General features: G+C 38.5%; 1 protein-coding gene across 6 annotated transcripts in view; it reads left to right on the forward strand.

Annotated features, from left to right (window-relative positions):
• Positions 1–26,532, forward strand: part of sbno2b (strawberry notch homolog 2b) — a 189,102-nt gene that overhangs the window by 130,480 nt on the left and 32,090 nt on the right. For 5 of the 6 annotated variants that reach the window (XM_069928192.1, XM_069928191.1, XM_069928195.1 and 2 more), the window contains 6 exons: positions 2,016–2,192; positions 2,852–2,949; positions 8,034–8,116; positions 18,952–19,161; positions 21,323–21,456; positions 25,759–25,890. In XM_069928192.1, the coding sequence (XP_069784293.1) occupies positions 2,016–2,192; positions 2,852–2,949; positions 8,034–8,116; positions 18,952–19,161; positions 21,323–21,456; positions 25,759–25,890 (834 nt within the window). The remainder of the gene's footprint in view (positions 1–2,015; positions 2,193–2,851; positions 2,950–8,033; positions 8,117–18,951; positions 19,162–21,322; positions 21,457–25,758; positions 25,891–26,532) is intronic. The other variant, XM_069928193.1, reaches the window with a different exon arrangement.

Genomic DNA, 26,532 nt, shown 5'->3' on the forward strand with positions numbered 1-26,532 from the left:
CCAGAAGTCTGCAAATTTCTATACCATGAGATGGTGCATAATCAAAAAGCTCGAGCACAGAAAGACACCAAGTGTAGTGGGAAAGTGAAAAATTTAAAATACAACAAAGAGCCATTAAGCAAGCAATATAAAAGAAAAGATTGATTATAAAAGTAAACTAACACTATTTAAAAACATAGTAAAATGGCAAAAGTTATCATTAAGGCATTTGTGGTAATTCATCAAAATTCTTTTGACTTTGGGCAAGTCCCAACAGATTAGAAGACAGTAAATTTCTTTTTGGTCTGTTACTGTGTTGTCGGGAAAACGTTTGAAGCTGTCACGAAGGATGAAATAGCGAGACATCTAGATTGAAATAGTTCCATCAGGCATGGATTCGGGAAGGGCAGCGTTAATATTCATAAAGGATGTAACGAGCACAGTGGATAGAGGGGAACAACTGGATGTTGTATGCTTGGATTTCCTGAAGGGATTTATTGCTTTAAGGACATCTATAAAATCAGGATGCAAGGAGTTGAGGCTAGGATATTAGCATGTATAGAGGATTGGTTAATAAAATAAGGCAGAGATCTGGGATGAATGGGTGTTTCTCTAGTTTGCAATCAGTGGTTAGTAGAGTGCCGCAGGAATTGGTGCTGGGTTCGTAATATGGATTAATGATTTGGAAGAGGGGACCAAGAGTAGTGTATTTCAGTTTGCTGACGATGCTAAATTGAATGGAAAAGCAAATTGTACAGAGGATGCAAAGACATATACAGTCTAAGTCCGATTATTCAAAATAATCAGGACCGGGCCTATGTCAGATAAACAGTTTTTTTGGGAGAACTGGTCATTTTTTTGAAAAACAGCCCGGTAGCAACAGCAAATCGCGTTTAAACAACAACAAACTACAAGGGGAGACTTTTTAAGCATTAAAATAATGTTTAATTCTCACCAAAAATGTCGGCTGCTGCTGATCTCTGTGCTGAACCAGTGCAGCCACTGATCACCGAGATAACCCAACCACCGCCGCTGATCCCCAACCTGAACCCACCTCTGCTACGGATCCCCAGGGTGGCTTCCCAGGCCAGTGGAACACTCACTGGTAAGTCAGTGGGCTCCTGTCTCCCCAATTACAATGTTGGAGTCCCGACTCCAAATCCTACCACATGCCAGGGAAGTAGGCTGAGGGGAGGATTCAGTGTTGGTGTCCAGTGTGCTGAGGAGGGAGGGGAGGGTACACCACTGAGCCTGAGGTCCTGCTCCTGCCCAGGAGGCCACTCTCCTTGAGGACATGGGATTCTTCTGACCACTTGCAGCTGGGAGACAGTGACACGCCGTTTGACAGGGAGCGTCGGAGAGAAAAGTCAATAGGGGAAGGTAAAGAATAAATGGAAGGAGAGAGAGGAAGGAGTTGAAAAGAAACAAGGATATTCGGTGTTCTAATTTCATGTCAAGTGAATTTTTTAAAATCTGTAAGGTCAGTTCAACTCTGAAAAAATTTTGGATAAATGAGTATTTCTGATTTGTTTCTGATATCCTCATTTATCTGAAATTATCAAAAATTTTTCAGATAATTGTGGTGTACTGGAGATAAGATTAAATGAGCAGAGAAAGGCCTGATGTTGGAGTATAATGCTGATGAATATGTCATTTTATTAAATGGCAGAGCAGATGGACGACTTCTACTCCTGTTTCTTCCGTTCTTATTCAGTGTCATTCATTTTACATTTAAGAACTGTACGAGATTTCCATGAGTACTACCACAGTGCAAAAACCAAAAGCTATAAATTGTTTATTTTAACAATAAAGAAAAATCTTTTAAACAAGAGAATCTGCAGATGCTGTGATTGAAAAATATATTCTTTCTGTGGTAATCACGTAGAAATCACTTGATGTCATGTCAATTCAAGTTTTGCTCATTTGCTAAATATGGTGCAAAAATAATTTTCTTTTGCCTTACTGTGTTTCTGAAATATATCAGAGTTTTTTTGTGAATAACTGTTAGTTTTAGCTGAAAGAGTTTTCTCTTTCAGTGGGCTGAAGCAATGAATACATTTCAACATGCAGCAGAATTAATTGGTTTGGAGTCCAGAAAATCTCTCTGGGGGCAGTTCTGGTCTGCACATCAACGCTTCTTCAAGTATCTATGTATTGCTGCTAAAGTTAGATGTTTAGTAGAAATAGGCAGACAAGAACAGCAGAAAGGCAAGGTAAGCGGTCTCTTCCTTTTTCAAGCTGTCTTATTGTTTAATGAGAATAGCGCATTACCATTGAATATGACACCTGGACAATGATTGACATCTATTTAAATTGAATTAACTTACTGGTAATCATAGACATTTTTTTGCTTTTTACCATTTGTGCTTGGACAGAAGAGAAATTAATTCCATGCGATAGGGACCTCCTCATTAATATATTTAAGTCAATTAGATTGATTTTTTGCATAGTTGGGGAATTATGGTTCATGGGGAAATAGGCAGGGAGGAGGAGCTGAGTCCATAGCCAGATCGGTTCTTATGTTCTTCAACTAAATGATCAGTAGTGTTTTAGAATTATGTCATTAATTCAAAACAATACAAGTCTTGGTCATCAGATTGTTGATGTGTATTGACATTGATCTATACTTGTTACCTGTACAGAAAATTTTATTGACACAACTGTGTTATGCATTTATAAATTATGGAACATCCTATAAATACATGGATGAAAACACAGAAGTCTGCAGACACAATTAAAGTAAAAAACGCAATGCTGGGGAAAATCAATTTGAGTAGTTGGTCCACTTTCCAACAGAGCTGACAATGGGAATTGACTTCGTCCTTTCTTCATGGCCTTCACCTAATTGCACTTTATTGTCTGTTTATTCCAGTGCATTGTTATCGGACTGCAGTCCACAGGTGAAGCTCGGACACGAGAAGTACTTGATGAAAATGATGGATGTTTGAACCAATTTGTATCTGCTGCAGAGTAAGTTAAAGATGTAAAGCTAATTCAGTGACTGTTATGTGGTTAAATTCAACAGTTAAGACTGTGTAAATACTGGTTTCATTTTTGACAGTATTTCAAGAAGTTAAAATTAGGAGAGAATATTATGGTTTTAGTTTTTTTAAAGATCCAGATACTTCAAAACATATAAAAGCCTAAATTTAACTGAAGGATATGGAAGATCTACACCTGCTTTTTGAAAGATCAGCCCCCCCCCCACAAATTTTCGGTAAACTGTTCAATGGACTTGGTGGGCTTCACTTCTGCTTACTATCAGCCATACTAGAAACAACCGAGAGGATTTTGGTTATGCCTGGAGAGCAAGGTTCTGACATTGATGGTTCTTCTTGCAACCCATCTCACTCATATCTGCCATAGACTGATTATCATCACTGGATGGATGAAAGGTCTGAGATCCTAATAAACAACGTGAATCAGATGGGAGGCAAGTCCCTATTGGAATAACATCGACAATTGTTCCAGTGGAAGTTGTGTAAAACATTACACCAGGGATAGTCGCATGCAAAGATTGATTTGTTTTGTTGTTTATCGAGGGCATAGAATTGGGCATTATTTTATTCCAGAAATTTCATATTTAATAGGCATGGTGAAACTTTTGAATGCAATTTGTATGTTAACTTATGCTTACATAAAATGAAAAGGCTGTTTTGTCAAATTTTTTAAAATTACCATTATATTTGATCTGTTGCTTTATCACATTGTGAAATGCCATAGAAAATGAAAAATGTCAATTCTTTTCTTATTGTATTGCACACAAATTAAAATTCAAGTGGGCAGCTCACCAGCACCTTACTAGGGCCACTTGGGAAGGGCAATATACCATATTTTCATGCATATAATGTGGACACACATATAACATGCAGAAAATCATAAACTGTGTACAAATATTTTCATATAATGTGCATATGCAGGTGTACTATTCTAAATTCTGACTGGCAATGGCAATTGGAATTTAAATCGGACACGAGACAAAGTGCAAACCAGGATCTGTCACAGTTCATCTCCTACAATTAATATCCAAATGAACTTCCTCCAGAACTATGTGCAGTTCTGGTCGCCTAATTATAGGAAGGATATAAACAGAGTGGAGAGAGTGCAGAGAAGATTTACCAGAATGTTACCTGGATTTAAGCATCTAGAGTACGGGGAGAGATTGGGCAGATTAGGTCTTTATTCTTTGGAGCGTAGAAGGTTGAGAGGGGATTTGATAGAGGTATTTAAGATTATGAAAGGGATAGACAGAGTGGATGTAGATAGACTATTTCCGTTAAGAGTAGGAGAGATTGAACAAGAGGACATGAGTTAAGAATTAAGGGGCAGAGGTTTAGAGGTAACATGAGGGGGAACTTCTTTACTCAGAGAGTGGTAGCGGTGTGGAATGAGCTTCCAGGAGAAATAGTGGCGGCAGAGTCAATTTTATTATTTAAGAAAAAGCTGGACAGGTATATGGATGAGAAGAAGGTGGAGGGTTATGGTCATTGTGCAGGTAGGTGGGACTAGAGAGGAGTGTTTGGTTCGGTGCGGACTAGAAGGGCCTAATGCCCTGTTTCCGTGCTGTAATTGTTATATGTTATGTTATATATCTTTGGCTTGGCTTCGCGGACGAAGATTTAAGGAGGGGGAAAATGTCCACGTCAGCTGCAGGCTCGTTTGTGGCTGACAAGTCCGATGTGGGACAGGCAGACACGGTTGCAGCGGTTGCAGGGGAAAATTGGTTGGTTGGGGTTGGGTGTTGGGTTTTTCCTCCTTTGCCTTTTGTCAGTGAGGTGGGCTCTGCGGTCTTCTTCAAAGGAGGTTGCTGCCCGCCAAACTGTGAGGCGCCAAGATGCACGGTTTGAGGCGATATCAGCCCACTGGCGGTGGTCAATGTGGCAGGCACCAAGAGATTTCTTTAGGCAGTCCTTGTACCTTTTCTTTGGTGCACCTCTGTCACGGTGGCCAGTGGAGAGCTCGCCATATAACACGATCTTGGGAAGGCGATGGTCCTCCATTCTGGAGACGTGACCCACCCAGCGCAGCTGGATCTTCAGCAGCGTGGACTCGATGCTGTCGACCTCTGCCATCTCGAGTATTTTGACGTTAGGGATGAAAGCGCTCCAATGAATGTTGAGGATGGAGCGGAGACAACGCTGGTGGAAGCGTTCTAGGAGCCATAGGTGCTGCCGGTAGAGGACCCATGATTCGGAGCCGAACAGGAGTGTGGGTATGACAACGGCTCTGTATACGCTTATCTTTGTGAGGTTTTTCAGTTGGTTGTTTTTCCAGACTCTTTTGTGTAGTCTTCCAAAGGCGCTATTTGCCTTGGCGAGTCTGTTGTCTATCTCATTGTCGATCCTTGCATCTGATGAAATGGTGCAGCCGAGATAGGTAAACTGGTTGACCGTTTTGAGTTTTGTGTGCCCGATGGAGATGTGGAGGGGCTGGTAGTCATGGTGGGGAGCTGGCTGATGGAGGACCTCAGTTTTCTTCAGGCTGACTTCCAGGCCAAACATTTTGGCAGTTTCCGCAAAACAGGACGTCAAGCGCTGAAGAGCTGTCTCTGAATGGGCAACTAAAGCGGCATCGTCTGCAAAGAGTAGTTCACGGACAAGTTTCTCTTGTGTCTTGGTGTGAGCTTGCAGGCGCCTCAGATTGAAGAGACTGCCATCCGTGCGGTACCGGATGTAAACAGCGTCTTCATTGTTGAGGTCTTTCGTGGCTTGGTTCAGCATCATGCTGAAGAAGGTTGAAAAGAGGGTTGGTGCGAGAACACAGCCTTGCTTCACGCCATTGTTAATGGAGAAGGGTTCAGAGAGCTCATTGCTGTATCTGACCCGACCTTGTTGGTTTTCGTGCAGTTGGATAATCATGTTGAGGAACTTTGGGGGGCATCCGATGCGCTCTAGTATTTGCCAAAGCCCTTTCCTGCTCACGGTGTCGAAGGCTTTGGTGAGGTCAACAAAGGTGATGTAGAGTCCTTTGTTTTGTTCTCTGCACTTTTCTTGGAGCTGTCTGAGGGCAAAGACCATGTCAGTAGTTCCTCTGTTTGCGCGAAAGCCGCACTGTGATTCTGGGAGAATATTCTCGGCGACACTAGGTATTATTCTATTTAGGAGAATCCTAGCGAAGATTTTGCCTGCAGTGGAGAGCAGCGTGATTCCCCTGTAGTTTGAGCAGCAACATAAGGTGCAGTGCCTTAGCCAGAATGTCCTGTTTATAGAATTACCATGGCATTCAGTACAAAGAGATAGTCCCACAATCAAAATTTCCCACGTCCGCTATAAATTGTGCCCATTCTTTCAATGCCGCTATTGTATTCTCACACTCACTAATATTCCCACACTCGCTATAAATTGCGTCTTTCCCATGGCAGTTATTAATTGTGTGCGTTCTTTCAATGCTGCTATTCCCACACTTGCTACAAATTGCCGGTTCGACTTTTCCATACCCACTATTAATTGTGCGTGTTCTTTCAACATGGAAAAATATTCTTGTATAGTGCACACATACAATGGGTGGAGGGGGGGGGGGGGGCGGGGAGAACTTGATTTATAAAATCTGCATATAATGTGCACATTATATGTTTAAAAATATGGAATACTAGCCTTGCTAGTGTCTTAACTCAAGTTCTTAGATCTCTGCAGAGATTGAAGCAAAATTAAAAAGTTGCAAAAATAAAACTGTCATGCTGTACTAACTAGCAGGAAATATTTTTAATCGAATGTACCCCTTCTGGCATGCACATCTTTGCAGATCTGAAGCACATTGTACAGTAATCATGTATCTTTGAGGTAAAGTGTACTCTAATGAAGTTAAGCATAGGCATAATTTATCAGTTACTGTTTGATTAGGCCTTCAGGATCATGCAACACTTGTTCACCAATAGCCATTTTACTGATCAATTTGTGTCAGGCAATAACCATCTTAAGCAAAAGAAAGTCTCATCACTTAGCCTTGACATTCAATGATATTATCTTTATTAACCTCCTGAGAATACCATTGACTTGAAACTTAACTGAACTAGGCACATAAATTCTGAGGCTCAAGGACCAGAGCAGGAGCTAGATATCTCTCAGGAGTGAAGGAGATTTATAAAATTAAGAAGCATAGATAGGATAGATAACTTTTTCTGGGGTATGTTTAAAATTAGAGAGCATAACATAAAAGGGGAAAGATTTAAAGGGAATCTGAGAGGCACTTTTCATTGCACATAACATTTATGAGAATATTGTAAAAGTTGAAAATCTGAAGACAGTAATTGTATTAAAACACACACAGAAATGCTGGAGGAACTCAGCTAGTCTGATGGCATCCATAGCAGGTAAATATATATTACCATTGTTTAATGCCTGAGCCCTTCTTCAAGGTATAAACATTCACTGAAAATTGAAGGAATAACACCTCAGCTTCCCACCAGATGGCATTAACATAGATTTTCTGGATTCCATTAACTACCGCCCCCCCCCCCCCCCCTATTTCTTCCCCTGTAGCCTTTCCCCAGTTCTGTTCCTCTTACTTCCCTTTCCCCTCTCTCCTTTCACAGAGTTAAAATCAATTCTCACCTTTTTTCCCCTCCCACTTTTCCCCTATTTCTCCCCATTCTTTATTGAGATACCTTCTGTTTTTTTTTGTTTATACCTTGAGGAAAGGCTCAAGCCCAAAATGTTGGTTATATATCTTTACCTCCTATGGACGCTGTGAAGCCGGGTAAGTTCCTCCAGCGTTTCTGTATGAGAATAGTGTGCCAGAAATTGACCGTTCATCCAGTGCTTTGACACAACAGCCAAATATATGCCTACTTTCTACAATTTTCTGGGTTTGAGTCACATGGAATACTCATCATCTCAGATCGAAAAACTTTTTAACATTTTGAATTGGATACCTGGGTCGATTTGAGTAAAGGGAATTTCTCCTGTTGGCTTGCCTCTTCACAATGCACAGTTTATAGTTTCACTGTGACTTCACTTTATTTTGCATGCACTATTGCAATGACAAGAAGATTTAATAAATCAAATTTTAATTTAAAATTCTGAATAACAGAATAAACTTTTGCATTCTACTTGCAGAGGCGTCTTTAAGTCACTAATTCAGAAGCACTTTCCTTCAACAAAGAGAAAGAAAGAAAAGGGAGCTGGGACAAAAAGAAAACGTAAGATAACATTAAAGATCAAGATAACTGAATAAGTAAAAATATGGCATATGAATCTACTTTCGCATGGCTAGTAAGTTTAATCTTTTGAGTTACTGGCATTGAAGAGCAAAAAGTAAAATTTCCAACCCAAATGGAAGTGCGAGTCCTAAAATTTGAGGCAGCTGCTAAATTGTGCCAAGATTTTACACAGTTTCTTCTGGCTTTTTATATTCTGTGTGGGAAATTGTGGCTGGAACTTTTGTCTGCATTTTCAACTTTAAGAATAATGTTTTTAGAATTCTGATGCTTCCCCAGAAAAGTCTGTCTTTTTCTACCATGAAATGCCTCTTCTTGGACTGCCGCAAAACCTCATTTAAAAAAAAATATATATATATATTTAGTGGAACACTATCACAGTGGTAGGGAAAATACTGACACCTATTATAATGGAAGTGGGAATTGGGCTCTTTTTCCCCCTTCCTTCTATAGCGTCAGCATGGATTTGTGCAAAGGAATTCTGTTTGGAATTTTTGAGGTTGTAACTAGCAGAAGATGTGGTTTATTTGGACTTTCAGAATGCCTTTGATAAGTTGTGAAACAAGAGATAATTCAAAGAAATGATAGCATATGAAAACAGAGGGTAGGAATTCACACATCATTTTTGGATTGGTAGGGTCTAACTTGTGAGATGCTGCAGGGGTTTCTTTGTACAAATAGGATTTGAGTACAAAAGTAGAGATCTCTTCCAACAATTATGTAGAGGCCTGGTGAGATTATATCTGAATTGGACTGCTTATTGTCAAATGAACCAAGTTTTCCATGCTATGTAGATGATTTGCAAAAAGTTGCTATGCTTTGGTGTCATTTTGAGTTTATGAAAAGTGCTCACAGAAAACCACAACAGGTAACAAGATTAAACATGGTGAGAGTAGCATTTAACTTTATTATAAGAAGCAAATCAAATAAAACATATAAATCAAAAATATCTGAGGGGGGAAAAAGTCATGTGGAATATTGTATACAGTTTTAGTCTCCCTTGCAGAAGAAAGATATACCTGCAAGATAGGCATTGCAGCAAATGTTCATCAGATTTATTGTTAAAGGACTAATTTAGATTTCAGATTTACTGTCAGAGTACAAACATGACATCACTTACAACCCTGCAATTCCTCTTCCTACAGGCAAAGCAGAATTACCACTTATTGGCAGTGTGAAAAAAACAAATTCAATGTAATCATAATGTGTAAACAAACAGACTGCAATACATAGAGAGAAAAATATAAATACAGTGAAAAAATAAGAGTCCTTAAATAAGTTCCTGATTGAGTTTGTTGTTGAGGAGTCCGATGGTGGAGGGGTAGCACCCTTATTAATCATGTTGGTATTTAATTATGTGAGGGGAGATTAAACAGGCCCGCACTCTGTTTAGACGAATGAGCAGTAAAGTTGATATGTAAGATGTTCTTACAGGTCTTGGCATGATTTATGTGGCGTTGATGTTAATCCTGGCTGGAGGGTAGAATCAGAGGTTGCCATCTATAAATAAAGGCTCGGCCATTAAGGACAGAGATGCAAAGAAATGTCTGTTTTCACCAGATGTTGGATCTGTAATATTCACAATCCAGGAGAGCGGTGGAAGCTTAATCACTGAATACATTCAAGGTTGTGACTGATAGTTTAGTTGACAGTAAAGAAATCAAGGAGTGGAGGTTTAGTTCAGAATAGCGGAACTTAAGTAAAAGATCTGATTGAAGGCAGAGATGGCATTAGGCCTTTTGTTTCTTGTTGATAGACAAGTCATCAAGAATAAAAATGTCTCCTTGAGCTGAGATTGCAGAAATACAGCATTCTCTGTTGTCTTGGACCATGTCAATTAATTTTTTTATCTGTTTATTTATTTATTTTTATTGATTTTAATTTAAGTATAGAGTGGGTGTGAGTAGGCTTTTAATTCAAGAGGTCATAGTTTTAAGCTGACAAGGGAACGGTTTAGGTAGAATGTTAGAGGAAAGTTCTTTACTCAGAGAGTGGTGGCAGTGTGGAATGTGCTGTCATCTGATGCGAATAGATTAGATAGGAGAGTTCTGGAGGATTATGGAATGGGAGGTCAATGGGACTAGTGAAATATTTGTTGGCACAGAGAGGAAGGGCCGAATGACCTGTTTTCGGAGCTGCAGCATTCTATGGTTCTTGAGAGGTCATAGTTGCATTCAATCCTCATATTCTGGATCCTTGGTATATCAATGCTAGTACAGAATTTTTACCATCCATGTTCCTGGTAGGGGAAGTTGGTTCGTGCACCCTGTACATCTCCAATAGGGAGAGTTGGTGAGTGTACCCTGTACATCTCCAATAGGGAGGGTAGGTGAGTGTGCCCTGTACATCTCCAATAGGGAGGGTTGGTGAGTGCATCAGGCCAGCCTTGAACTATTTTTCCATAATATAGTATGGCTTTGGTGGAAAACCTGACATAAAAAGAGGAAATGTAGAAAATAGTATAAAGGGAAGCTAGGAAGGGCAGGTTTCATTCTCTCTCTTCATTGAAACTCTTGACCATTGTTCAGCCCTCTCTTGTGATCTTTTCCTTATTCCAGCCTCACTGCTGGTTTGCTGATAGAGACAAAATAAATTTACATCCTCTCTGATGCACTTCCTTCCTGGCCTAAAAACAGAAGGACCAATATCATTGAACTTCTTTTCATGGGATTTTCGGGGATGGTTATCATTATTATTGCTGGTTTTGCATACAAGTTAAATCTCTTTTTTTTCAAACTTTATTTAAAAGAAAAAAATAACATGCAGTATAGAAATAATTTATATAAAAAAGAGGTTTTACATTAACACCCACCCCACCCTTCAGCCAACTCCCTTAAGGGGAGCAAAAAAAAAGATTATACATAAAAAAAAATTATAAATGTTAATAACATTTCAAAGTATATCTAAATGCATATATTTCAAATATGGAGACCACTTACTAACAAAAGAAGAATAATTATCATGTAAATTATGTAATTTTTTCCATAACAATACATACTTTCAATTCATTGTGCCAATGTGATATATTAATCTCAGTATCATCTTTCCAAGTACGGGCAACATATTTACGTGCTACTGATAACACCAAACGTACAAAAGCAATTTGAATTTTGTCCAATCCCATTCCCCTTAATGAATACAACTTTCACAACAAAAAAAATCATTGGATCTAACGGTAATACAAAATTATATAATTTTTCCAAAACTACTTTAATTCCTTGCCAAAATGATTGAACTTTAACACAAGTTCAAACGGCATGTAGAAAGGTTCCAATACATGAGTCACATCTAAAACAAAAATCTGAATTACTAAACCCATATTTTTTAAAAACTTTTCTGGGTCAAATATAATTGATGTAAAAAATTATAATTAACCATTCCATATCGCACATTAGTCAATTTAATTACATTGTTCTGCCACATATTCGCCCAATCATCATCTGGAAAATTAAATACTAAATCACTCTCCCATTTAAGTTTGGATTTCTCCCAATCTGACTTATCCATACTATCTTGTAACAAATTATACGTAACTGAATTATAACCCTTTTTCGGTATAAAGGAAATCAAACATTCAAATCTCGATAAAGTAGGTAAAATCATCTCTCTACCATAATTATCTTTTATCAAAGCTCTAAGTTGATAATACGCAAACAAAGAATTTACAGGTATATCAAATCTTTCAATTGATGAAAAGAAAGAAATTGCCCCTCTCCAAAACAATCTTGTATTGTCTTTATACCTTTAGAATCCCAAATCCAGAAATGATTATTAAACATTGAAAAAGGAATAAGCTGATTATTATACAATGGAGTTAAAATTGATCATTTATCTTTCGACCCTAACACCCTTTTTTTATCCAAATTTTCAACAGATGTTTCAATATCGGCATATCATATTGCTGTAACAAAATCAAATTCTAATGAAATATAAATTCATGTATCTCAACCCTAGGAATACACGCCATCTCCACTTTAGCCCAGCAAGGAGGCTGATCTAAATCCATCAATCTAGTAATAAACTTCAACTGGGCTGCTTCATAATAGTTTTGAAAATGTGGTAATTGTTGCCCGCCCCATGCATACTTTCATGTAAGTCTATGCAACGCCACTCGAGCGAATTTACCTTTCCATTAAAAACTCTTGCACTGTTCTATTCAAATCTTGAAAAAACCCTTAGAAAGTAAACAAGGTATTGTCTGAAATAAATATTGTATTTGAGGAAAAATTCATTTTAATACAATTATCCCGACCAATCAAAGTTAATGGAAGATCTTTCCACTTAATCAAATCTACTTTAATCTGTCTTAATATAGGTACATAATTTAATTGATATAGTGATTGATAATTAGTATCCATTAACACACCTAAATATTTAATTTTATTTGTCCACCTTAATTTTGTAATAGTTTTATATTCAGAATAATCTCCCACTCCAACTGGTAAAATTTCACTTTCATCTCAATTAACTTTATATCCCGATAATTCTCCAAATTTCAACAAACACTCTTTGCAATTGTTTCAACGACCGTTCTGGTTCCGTCAAGTATACCAACACATCGTCTGCAAATAAGTTAATTTTATATTCTTCATTCTTAACCCTCATCCTTTTAATTTCTTCATTTTGTCTAATAGCCTGAGCTAACGGTTCAATAACCAACGCAAATAAGGCTGGTGACAATTGGCAGCCCTGTCAAGTTGAACGAGTCAATTTAAATGGTGAAGAAATCTGTCCATTTGTCACCACCCTAGCAATCAGGTTTGTATATAAAGCCTTAACCCAACCAATAAAAAAAGGGCCAAATTTAAATTTCTCTAACACTGAATAAAAAATCCCACTCAACCCTATCAAAAGCTTTTCCTGCATCTAATGCAACCACCATAGGATAGTTAGGTTGCTTTTGATATGCGTTTAACAAAGTAATTAATCGAAATATATTGTCTGATGCATTTCTATTCTTAATAAAACCTGTTTGATCAATATGTTCCAATTTGGGTAAATATTTACCAAGTCTATTACCTAATACTTTCACTATAATTTTATAATCTACATTTAATAAAGAAATAAGTCTATATGAAGACACTTTTAATGGATCTCTATTTTTTTTTGGAATAACAGTTATTAAAGCACTTGAACATGATTCTGATAACTTCTGATCTTCAGTAACTTGATTCAACACTTCTCCAAATACATTAGAGAAATCATCATTAAAAAAGTTTGAATCCATCATCCCCTGGGGACTTTCCATTAGGCATTTCCTGAATAGCTTCTTTAATTTCAAAATCCGTAATTGGAGATTCCAATTCCTGAACATCAATTCCATCTAATACCGGTAACTTTAATTTTAGATAAGTAAGAGTCAATAGAACCATTATCCTGTTTCCCCTCAGAAGTATATAATTTTAAATAAAATGAATAAAACTGGTCATTAATTTCTTGAGGTTTGTAAGTAACTTTTAAATTCTTCTTAACAGCATTAATAGATGTCTGTTCAGCTTTCAATTGCCAAGCAAGTACCTTATGAGCTCTTTCCCCCAACTCATAATAACGTCGTTTAGATCAATTAATTAAGCACTCAAACTGATAAGTTTGTAAAGTATTATAATGTAATTTCAACCTCGCTAATGGAATTTTTTTTTATCTTCTGTTACACCTTTCCGAAAATCTTTCTCTAACTCAGCAATCTTATTTTCTAACTCTAAACTTTCTGCCATATATTGTTTCTTAACTTTCGTAGAATAACTAATTATCTTCCCCCTCAAATAAGCTTTTAAACATCCCATATTACAAAATGACTATCCACAGAATTAACATTCTCAGTCAAGAATAAAGAAATCTGCTCTTTAACAAAAGTAACAAACTCTGTTTTTTTTCAATAACATTGCGTTAAATTTCCATCTAAACGATGGACATATTACCTCCGAACTTTCACAAGAAAAAAGTAATAATGAATGATCTGATATATCTCTACTTTTATATTCAGCTCGTAATACTCTACCTTGTAAACGTCCTGATACCAAAAATAAATCAATTCTAGAAAATGAATCATGTCGTGAAGAATAAAAAGAGAAATCTTTCTCTGTAGGATTAACTTTTCTCCAAATATCCACCAAATTTAAATCTTTCATTAACACATTAATTTGTGTTGCCATCTTTGATTTCCTATACTTTTTGGATTTTTGTCCAATAAAGGGTCCAGAACACAATTAAATTCACCAACTAAGACATTTTTATTATCTTGAGTTAACAGAAAAAAAAAGCTTCTGAAATAAACCGCTCATCATCTATATTAGGGGCATAAAGATTCAGCAAAGTTCAAGATTCAGCAAAAATTTTACAGTTCACTCTTAATACTCTGGCAACATACCCCTCTGAAGATTCCAATTCAAATGGTAAATTTTTATGAATCAAAATCGCTACTCCTCTTCCCTTAGAATTAAAAGAAGAAGAAAAAACATGACCAACCCAATCACTTTTCAATTTCAAATGTTTTTTTTTCAGTCAAATGTGTTTCTTGTAAAAAAGCAATATCAATTTTAATTTTTTTAATATAAGCCAATATTCTCTTTCTCTTAATTGGATTATTTAATCCCTGAACATTAAAAGTTGCAAAATTAAATTTAGACATCCTTTTTAACTACTGATATATTTGCACACTATAAAATAATGCTCCCCTCTAGAATTCTTTAAATAAAAACCCTCAAAAAAAACACCAGAAAAACACAAAAAAAAACATCCAAAGGTAGTAAGTAATACCCTAAAAATCTGGGTGTGGTAAACCCACTAGCAGCAGATGACTGTCAAAGTTTTCAGTGTCATCCACCCCCCCCAGCCCGATACATATTTATTATTTAAATATTATATAAAATATAAAATATAGTCCATATATTCAGCCCAATGATTCCATGCCCAATGACTGCTCTGGATCTTCAACATCAAGAAGACTTTGTGTCAACTCTTCTTTCCATACTTTCCATTCTTTCCATACTCGTGTCCATTTCCATTTACCCTCCTCTTAGGAGACAACGGAGGAGAATGCCCATTTCTTCGCAGTTCTGGCAAAGAATTAGCAAAAACCAAAGCATCATGATCATTCTCAAAGAATTGAGATTAAAAGTTTCCATAAAAAACCTTCAAAATTGCAGGATAACGAAAAGCAAACTTATATCCTTTTCACCACAAAACAGCTTTGGCCGTATTAAATTCTCGTCATCTTCTAATAACCTCTTGGCTCAAATCGGTATTAAAAAAACACTCTGTTATTTTGAACCATTAATGGAGACTGATTCTGCCATGTGTTCTGTACTGCCATACGTAGAATCATTTCTCTGTCTTGGTATTTTAAACAACGAACCAAGACTGCTCTAGGTGTTTGTCCTGGAAGTGGTTTTCTTCTCAGAGCTCTATGACCCCGATCCAATTCCAAGCCTTAAAGAAAAAACTCTTTACCCAGCACATCTGGGATCCAATGCTTAAAATTTTTTATCGGATCGGAACCTTCAATGGTCTCTGGAAGACCAACTATTTTCACATTATTCCTCTGGCTTTGATTTTCCAACGAATCAATCTTCTTCAATAAATCTCTTTTTTGAATCCCCCATTCTACAAAAGAACCTTCCACTTTTCCCATTTTTTCTCTATTATGTTCCACCTGATTTTTGACACTCAGAAAAGGCTGTTTCAATTTTCTTAAAATTATCCTGCACAATATCAACTGATTTTATACATCTATTAATATCACTCTTAACTGCAGTCATTTCCTGTTTCATAGATGACATTTCATCACACAGGGTATTCATTTTTATTTTCATCTCGATAAATCCTTGATTCACCTGTGTTGATATTTGTCTTGAAATATTGTGCATTTGACAAGCAATCCCTTCCAAAACAGTAAACACTGAATCCATTCCAGATTCCACCTCCACTTTTTGAGGTCTGCCTCCTTTAACTACAGGCTCCTCCTCCTGAACAAATTCCAATAAGGTAAGTTCTTCTTCTTCCTCAGTCATCGTAGATCCTTTAGCTGAATGACTGACAGTCTGAACACCCAACGCCGGCACCCTGACTTCATAGAGATGTTGGCATTCGGGCTCCCCCACAGCCCATACTTTACCCAGCAATTCTTGGACCCGGGATGCCCCATGCAAGCCAGGCAAAGCTGCCGTACGCACAGGAGCATTCTCCAACGCTACACTGTGCGCCCCCGGGCCGGTCAGGGAGGTCGCGGGTTCACGGATCCCCTTGATGGCCGCCCCGCGTTCACAGCTTCACGTGAATGCGGGTCAGCAACGGCTAAGCTCACCAAAGTGTCGGCGCCATCTTGCGGAGGCAGGATCGGCGCCGAGGTCAAACTCAAACAGGCTGGAGTCATCTGAGGCTTGGAAACTCCCAACGATGATTCCGTGGATTCAGCTATGCAGGTAGGCCTCAATTCTTCTGCACTTTTGAACGTAATATTTTTGAAGTTGAGGTTTAAATTTTTTCACATTAGATGCCATCATAAATCACTGTTATTTAAACAACTGTAAATATTATTTTTAACCACTTTTATGCTTTTTAAAAACTGGGTATTTAGTAATCCAGCTGGGGAAAGGTAGAATACACGTCTTCCTTCTAAGCCACCTTGCCACGCTCCCTACAAGTTAAAACTCAATGCAATATTTGCTCCAAATGCTTAGCAATGCCCTGCAAGTTATGACCAAAATGTAGCTGAACCGAAGGACATACATTAAAATTAAAGCAATGCCATATTTTGATAACTCCCTGATTTGCCACAGATTTCATTTCAAAGATATGTTTAAGTGAAATGTAAATACATTGAGCACATTACAGTGTTAACAGTTATTTCAAAATCAGAATTTACTGTCATGAACATTTCACGAAATTTGTTGTTTTGCTGCAGCATTATTATTATTATTATTATTATGGAAGGATTTATATCAACCACCTTACAATATAAATAAAAATACTGCCAGAAAAAGAAAAAGTCAAAATAATTCGGTGTCTGTGATTCATTATTCTTCCAGGAATCTGAAGGCAAAGGGGAAGGTGTATTTTCAGTGAATTTTGAATTCTTGTCACGGTTCTGCAGTAAGAATTTTCATATTTGTTATGCGTTTCTTTGTACTCTGCAGGAGAATGTCTACAAGACCCAAGTGTCAGAATCAGAATTAGAATTTATTGTCATGAACAAGTCACGAAATTCAGTGTTTTGCAGCATTTCATAGAGCATATTGTGAATCATCTTACAACAATAATATAAAAATAGGAGTGTATGAAAACAAGGCAGTGTCTTTTGCTCATTAATTATTCAGATGGTGGAGGGAAGAAGCTGTCCTTGTGCTGCCGACTGCTTGACTTTAGCCTCCTGTACCTTTTTCCCGATGGTAGCAGAGTGAAGAGGGCATGGTCCAGGTGGTGGGGGTCGTTGAGAATAGAGGCTGTTTTTTTTAAGACACCGTCTCATGTGGATGTCCTCGATGGAGTGCAGCCTATGATGTCACAGGCTGAGTTAATAACCCCCTGGAGTTTTTTCCTTGTCCTGAGATTTGGCACCTCCATACCAGACAGTGATGCAACCAGCCAGAATGCTCTCTATGGTACACCTGTAGAAATTTTTGAGAGTCTTTGGTGACGTACCGAATCTCCTCAGACACCTCACAAAGTTTAGCAGCTGGCGAGCCTTCTTCGTGATTGCATCAACATGGAGGCTCCAGGACGGATCATCGGAGATATTGACACCCAGGAATGTGAAATTCTTGACCCTCTCCACTACTTAGCCCTCGATGAGGGTTGAATCATGTTCCCCATACTCCCTTGTGAAGTCTACAACCATCTCCTTGGTATTGCTAATGTTGAGCACAGGTTGTTGATGTGACACAATTCAAAGAGCTCCTTTATATCCAAACTGTACGCTTCCTTATTACAGTTTGTGATTCTGCCAACAACTGTGGTGTTATCGGCAAATTTGTAGATAGCATTAGAATAGTGCCTGGCCACACAGTCATGGGTGTATAATGAGTAGAGCAGTGGGCTAAGCACACATCCTTGGGGTGTGCCTGTGTTGATCAGTGAGGAGGAGATATTGCTTTCAATTTGTGCTGACTATGGTCTTCCGATGAGAAAGTTGAGGATCCAGTTGCAGTGTGGGGTGCAGAGGTCCAGAGTTTGTGGCTTATTGACCAACACTGAGGGAATAATGGTATTGAAGGTTGAGCTGTTGTCGATAAGCTGTATGTGTGAATTGCTGTTTTTGAGGTGATCCAGAGCTGAGTGGAGAACCAGCGATGTTGCATCTGCTTTGGAGCGATTGTGGTGATCGGCAAATTGCAGCGGGTCTAGACCTATACTTAGGTTGCTGTTAATTCTGGCCATGATCAGCCTCTCAAAGCATTTCATCACCGTAGAAGTTAGAGCTACTGGGCTGTAGTCGCTGAGGCAGTTCACACTACTCTTCTTGGCTACCAGGGTGATTGATGCTCTTTTGTATTAAAAGTAACATCAAGAATTATAATTATTTCTATAAAATCAACAATAAATAGGGTCTACATTTATACTATATCCTCCTTTTCTAGTTTTATAAATCTTTAGACTCTTCCACATTCTGTTCAAAATTGTATTTGGAGAAAATATCACAGCTAAACTAAAAATAATTTTCATGGTTTAGGTTCTTTTTGAGTAGGCGGTTTGTTCCACGTGTGATCATAAATGGATCAGTAACGGAGTTCTAGCAGTGTTTCAGTTAAATGCTTTCCTGATAGATAGCATTATTGAACTTTATTTGTAACCAAATTTCTTGCTTAACTGTTTTCCCACAGGAAAACAAAGAGGCCGGCCCTCAAAACAAGTTAAAAGTGTTCAGGATTGTATCTACTCATTAAAAAGTAGCGACGACAGCAGCTGTGATTCTGACCTGGATACTGACAGTGACTTAAACTCATCACCTGCATCTGCTGTCGAACTATCAGAAGAACCTGATGTCATTGCTGTGGATCCTCCCCTAAATGGTTTTCTCTCTATGGAAAAAGGTACCACTTAATGTAAAAATTTCAAATGAATGGATCATGGAAATTATGAGCCAAGCAGGGTTTCCATCCTTTCTTTACCATATACAGTAACAACCCCTGTTATCCAGCATCTATGGAGATTCTTAGATGCCGGATAAGTGGACTTTCCGGTTGTTTGAAATTGCACGTTGCATGGATTGATGTCCTAATGGCAAGGCACGCCAATTTTAGACTTCTTTATTTTTTACCTGTTTATTTTCCTTAATCTTTTTTGCCATTGGTTGAGGCTGCCAGTATATAAAGATCAGACAGTTATCCACCAAAGCAGAGTCAAGAAGCACGGGAAGTTCTTCGTCCTGCCTTTTCAATTGCGATATGATGACAGTAAGGCAGGTATAAAATTAAAGAAAATATGAAATTGCTCACAGAGGACTCTGAATCCAGTGATTTTAAAAAAGTAATATGCTTAGAAATATTAGCTTTCTTTTATTACATGTTTTTTTCTGAAATTTTGACTAAGACAAGATTTTTTTTTCAAATAACTACCAGTCTGATTTAGTAAGAAGAAAGCTTGGAAACTAATGGTGGACATTATGGAACAGGTTTCAGTGTTGGTGCTGTGGCCTCCAGCACTTACTCCCAATTAAAACCTGTAACATTATGATGTAACATGATTTAGATGTATCATATTTACTCATGGATTCTGCCTGACTCAAGAGTCCCTCCAACTTCTCTTTGTTCACTCAAGATTCCAGCATCTGCCGTGTTTTTGTTTCTCCAGGTTATCAGGAGTCTATTTTCATCACTCTCTGGTCTCAGAGATAACATAGAGTCCAGGATAAAGAGGGCACATCTTCAGGATTGAAGGGCGTCTGTTTAGAACAGAGATGCATAGGAATTTCTTCAGCCAGAGGATAGTAAATCTGTGGAATTTGTTGCTACAGGCAGTTCTGGGTCATTTGGTGTATTTAAGGCAGAGATTGAAAGTTCTTGATTAGCCAGGGCATCAAAGATTATGGGGAAAGGTCGGTCAGTGGTGCTGAGTGGGAAAATGGATCATTTAATCATGATTAAATGATGGAGCAGACTCGATGGGCTGAATGGCCTATTTCTGCTCTTATGTCTTATGGTCTTGTATTGCCATTGTTGTTATAATCTGCATCCCATGTAGAAATGACTCTTGGATGTCATGAGCAGGCCTGATTCCTTTTCGATCCCATAATAGCGTTTCCATTTGTCCAGTATACTGTGTACTGCTTAAAATGCCGGATCATCAATATGCTACCAAGCTGGCAATTTCTGCCTCTAATTATGTTCACACTTGAATTATGCTAGGAGTTGCCTTCAATTCTTTCAAGTTCCCATGGCAAACATTGTTCTAATGATCTTGTACCAAACCACTGCTTATTTTACACAGGAAAATGCAAAAAAAATTATTGCTCTCAAAATGGATGAGCAAAATTACAGGAAAAAGCATTAGGAGTAATTGTGGCATTATCCTTGATAGTTTAATGTTAATAATATAAGGCATACCAGTATTGTTTGCTACTTGCCTTCAGCACTGTTAAGGTATTTATCCACGGTGGCACGGTTACAGCATTACTCTAACCGTGCCACCAATCGAGACCAGGGTTCAAATCCTGCACTGTCTGTACGTTCTCCCTGTGTCTACGTGGGTTTCCTCTGGGGGTTCAGTTTCCACCCACCCTTCAAAATGTACTGGGGGTTGAAGGTCAATGGGATGTCATTGGGAACACAGACTCGTGCTGTCTTGTCTAAAATTTTAAAAAAAAAATTCCTTTTAGCTAAAAGTAATGGTAAATGTTCCATTCTTTCTTTCTTCTTTCTTCTTCTTTGGCTTGGCTGCGCGGACGAAGATTTATGGAGGGGGTAAATGTCCACGTCAGCTGCAGGCCCGTTGGTGGCTGACTAGTCCGATGCGGGACAGGCAGACACGGTTGCAGCGGTTGCAGGGGAAAATTGGTGGGTTGGGGTTGGGTGTTGGGTTTTTCCTCCTTTGCCTTTTGTCAGTGAGGTGGGCTCTGCGGTCTTCTTCAAAGGAGGTGTCATATAATTCTACGTACATACATGAAATTCTTGTTTTCTGGTTATTTTTAAATCTCTTAATGGAATATGCAATTTTCCGAATACAGTTTTGATTGATTAATTGCTTTTCTATTAGCAGCCACATTAGAATTTGTAGAAAGATTGAAGAGTGATTTGCTGGCAAAGGTTGAATTACTGGGAAAAGAACTACCTCTAAATACACTGGATGAACTAATTGACTTGTTTGGTGGTCCTGAGCATGTGGCTGAGGTAAGTTTGTAAGAAATTTGATAGCTCAAGTTGCCTTCATTTTTTCTCCTGTTGATACCACGAGCTAAATGATTCATTCAGTAGGACCAGACAGATTAGCTGGGAATGTATACTGTTCTGCAGATTTATACTATGTACCCGTCCACAACAACACCTCTAGGGTAAAAGACGAAAGTCTGCAGTCACTGTGATTGAAGTAAAAATAAAGCTGGGGAAACTCAGCAGGTCAAACAGTGTAGCAAAGATAAAGATACATTAACAAAGTTTCAGGCTTGAGCCTTTCATCAAGATCTGAGCAAAATCTTAAATAAATGGGACCCAACAGTATCAGACAGATGTTTTCGCTGTAAAAAGGAAAAGGGAACAACAATTCATGGAATTTGGACATGTGAGAAAGTGAAAAAATTTTGGGAAGATCTAAACCAGATATTAAATAAAATCACAAAAAGCAATATACCAAAAAACCCAGAGATCTTCCTCCTAAGTAATATAAGAAATAAAGAATTTGGACTCGATTTGGATGGAGCACAAGAAAGATTTGTTAGGATAGCCCTAGCTGTAGCAAAAAAATGTATTATGTCAACCTGGAAATTAGAAGACAACTTAAGAATACAACAATGGTACATCGAAATGAATAAATGTATTCCATTAGAAAAAATAACATATAATTTAAGAAATAACATCACAATATTCAAACAAATATGGGAGCCATACATGAAATACAATAGAGAAATCCTACCATGGATTTCCACCACCTAAAATGACAGAAGGAGAAGATAATGAAAAGAACTGACTCAGTAAAATTTCTTGTTTATTTTTATTAAGTGACAACATTGTTTAATGGGTTTAATGTATCTTATAGATTGAACTTCAAATAAATGGGGAAGGGGTGAGGGAGGGAAGGGGGGAAGGGAGGGGGGAAAAGGGGGAGAAAATGACACTATATATTCAAGAAAAAAATGTCTGTATGTATCTTGGTCAATATGGTTTATAGTGTGAAAAATAAAAAATTTTAAAAAAAAAGATATGAGCAAAATCTAGACAGGCATCTGAACAAATGGGGAGGGAGGGTCATTGAGAGCCCTCCCCCCAACCACTGCCCTCATTTTTTTTTGGGCGCGTGCCTATATTTAGCTCAGTGTTTTGTACGATCATTCCCCGAGAAGCTGGTGGAGAAGCTGTCCTTGCTGGGGTCCTAGACTTCCTGACAGAAAGACCACAATCTATCCTGGTCAGTAGCAGAATATCGTGCCATCAATGCTGAGCACTGGCACACCTTAGGGCTCCTGTTCACGCTGCTGGCCCATGACTGTTCCAGATCCAGCTCCAACTGTGTCATCAAGTTTGCAGATGAGACAGCAACGACGATGAGTCGCATTACAGAGAAGAGGTGGAAAATCTTTTGAAGTGACGCAAGCCTAACAACCTGAGTCTCAATGTGGACAAAACAAAGTAGATGATTGTGGACTTCAGGAGGACCAGGAACAACCACCCTCCATTACACATTAACAATTCTGTAGTGGAGAGCACCAAGTACCTTGGAGTTCACTGAACTAGTGACCTATCATAGACAGGCCACATCTCCTCACTTGTCAGGAAGTAGCAACAGCGACTCCACTTCCTGAGAAGACTGAAGGCTACTTACCACCATTATGTCAAACTTCTATAGGAGCCCTATCGAGAGCATCCTGGCCATCTACAGTTGCTGCAGAGAAATGAATCGGTCAATCCACAGGACCATTAGAGTGGCAGAGAGTATCACTGGAGTCTCCCTTACCCTGTGCTCCCCCCTATCGATGTGATCTACTGGGATCGTTGTCTGAAGAGGCTGCGCAAAATCATTGAGGACCCCTTCCACCCTGCACACAGCATCATTCAGCTGTTACCATCAGGGAAGAGATCCAGGAGGATCAGAGCCAGCACCACCAGGCTGAGGAACAGCTTCCTCCCATGGGCAGTGAGAATTCTGAATGACCAAAGGAACTGCTCCCACTGATCAAGACTCTTATTTGTACAAAACAATATTTATTTATTTTTATAGATAAAATACTTGTCCTGCATGTGTATTATTTGTCTGTATGTGCGTAATATCTGGTTTTGTGCCTGCATGTTTTGCATCGAGGACTGGAGAACACTGTTGCACTTGTACAATCAGGTGACAATAAACTTGACATCTTGATGAAGGGCTCAAGCCTGAAATGTTGGTTATGTATCTTTGCTATATCAAGTAAACTGTTTGGTCTGTTGAGTTTCCAAGCTTTGTGTTATCACAAGAACCTCTGTTAGTTTGCTTGTGAGTGGAAAATAGTTTTCTGTTTTGTTTGATAACTCTCTCCCCATAAGAAACAGGACAATATTATGCCTTTTCACAGTAAATGAGCAGGCCATTGTTTTCTATATAAACCTACAAACAAATGCCTACTGAGACCTGTAATTGATCAATGCTTTCAAGAGAGGAGGGAAAAAATGCCATCAGATTTATGAATATTTTATTTTTCCCTTTTGGTATCAGTTTTTTCTTAGCTTCATCTGTGAGATTAAAAGATCAGTTATTTGACTGACACTTTGTCCTTTGCACACAATTCAGCAGGGACTCTGAAAAATAGTCAGATATGGGATTCCAAGCTGGTTTCTTCCTTTCCTTTCCCATCTGTGCTGAGATCTATTGGTAATGAATTGGGTAAAGAATTAGCACCACTTTATGTAAAGTTAACAAAGTGGTATTTTAGTTTCCCACAAATGAAAATGCAGTCAATCAAGCCTACTGACATTTGAAGCAATAATAAACAGATGAATACTCGTGTGCATATACAGTGCTGAAGTATAATATAGAATGAAGGGTTTCTTGCTATTTGAATATTCAGCTGTGAATTTGTTGCCATAAGAGGCCTACTTTTATGGTATTCTGATTGCAAAAGATTGCAATCAATTGCTGTCACTATAATGAAGATTGTCTGTTGATCAGGGATATTAAAAGAAATGAATATTGATGATTTTGAACTAGCTTCCAGGTGGAATAAGTCCAACATTTAAGCCTGGAAAATTCATATGGCTATAATAGGAAGTGCTGTTTTGGTAAACACCTTGTTGGATCAGGGAGAGGCAGCTTCATCAGTAATCATAGAATCTTTCAGAAATAAAAGGATATTCAGATCACGAAGTCCTTGCTAACAAACTGTCAAGCAATCCAGTCAGTCCTATTTGCATTTATTTACTCACAGTGAAACACAGAAGTCTGCAGAAGCTTTGATTGTAGTAAAAATACAAAGAAATACTCAAGACAAACTCAGCCAGTCTCACATTGTCCATAGGAGGTAAAAGATATATTACCGACATTTCGGGCCTTCAAGATCTAAGCAAAAGGCAGGCAGGCGTCTCAATAAAGATATAAGAAAGGGTGTTGGGTTGGGGTGAAGAGTCGAGACCAACTGCCAGAATGTTTTTGGATACAAGAGGAAAGGGAAAATTGCTTTTGGCTCTGAAAAGAGACAGAGGGAAAAGGGGAGAGATAGAGCTGTGGAAAAGGCAACCGGTGAAAGAAGAGAAGGAGTGGAGGAGGTTTAATGTAATCCAGAGAAATCTATGTTCATGCAATCCGTTTGGAGGGTGACCAGACAGAAGATGAGGTGTTGTTCCTCCATTTTGCGGGCGGTTTCAGCCTGGCAGTGCATGATGCAGTCTGGCAGTGTCAGCAAGGGAATGGGTGGGAGAATTGAAATGGGTGGCCACTAGGAGATTCACACTATTGTGGGGGACAGAGCAGAGGTACTCAATTAAGTGATTTCCCAGTCTCTCTGATGTAGAGGAGACCATATCTGGCTGCCAGAGCGAGACCAGCTCCTCATGTTCTGTTTGAGTGCCCTCCAAGTGGATCGCATTGACATCAAGTTCTACGGTTTCTTGTGCTGCAGCTCCCCCCTCCTTTCACCTCTCGCATTTTCCCAGCTCAATCTCTATTTTTCCTCTGTCTCCTTTCACAGCCAAAATCAATTCTCATCTTTCCTCATCATATCCATTTAGCACCTTTTGGTTGTTGGTCTGCACTCCATCCCCTGTGGTTCTTCAATCTTTATTCTGACACCTTCCTGTTTTTTGCTTCTACCTTGAAGAAGGGCTCAGGTCTGAAATATCGGTAATATATCTTTACCTCCTCTGGATATTGTGAGATCAGCTGTGTTCCTCCAGCATTTCTGCGTGTTTTCACTTACATTGTAGCCCTGCCAATTATATTCCAAGAGCATGTGTATTCTGTGAGTCTTGGAGTATATTTATTTTGTATACTTAAATCACAAATGTTAATAGATGACTGGAAGAAAAGGACGTGTGGTTCGCAAACCAGATGGCTCTGTTTGTTATGAGTCCAGAGCAGAACTGAACTTGTCCATCGACCATGTGAATTTAAAGGAAAAGGAGCGATTCATGGATGGGGATAAGGTAGGTTTGTTTTTCACTGTACATTTTCAGTAAATAAATACATATTACACAACATGGAGCTCTCTACTTGCTTTAGTAACACAAGACTGTTGCTTAGAAATCCCATTACGAGGCACAGAGTTTATGTGCATTGATAAATATATTACATTCCTTTAGAAAAATGATAAAGAAATTCAAGGTCTTTCAGTGATTTCCACAAAGTATACCTAAAATTGACTTTACTGGTCTTGATGAGTCATTAACTATTTCTCTTTCCACAGATGCTTTTTCTGTTTTTATTTCAGCTTTCCTTCTGAGTCCTCTAAACTTACTGCTTGATCCTCTTTCCCTCTGATGAAGAAAACTTTACGAACTGTCCCCCCATCCCGACCCTCCACCAACTCTCGAGGTTCCTACCCTCTGCCTGGGACCTCTCACAATTGATGCTTTTTCCCTTTTCTCCTACATACATTAGGGCAATGCTATTACAGTGCCAGTGAGCCAGGTTGGTATCTGGCGCTACCTGTAAGGAATTTGTATGTTCTCTCCATGTCTGCATGGGTTTCCTCCAGGAGATTTGGTTTCCTCCCACACGGAAGTTGTAGGTTAGTTGGTGTATTTGGGCAGCATGGAATTGAAGGCCAGAAGACTTGTTACCGTGCT

Source organism: Narcine bancroftii, chromosome 3, assembly GCF_036971445.1.
Source record: "Narcine bancroftii isolate sNarBan1 chromosome 3, sNarBan1.hap1, whole genome shotgun sequence".
Lineage (NCBI taxonomy): Eukaryota > Metazoa > Chordata > Chondrichthyes > Torpediniformes > Narcinidae > Narcine > Narcine bancroftii.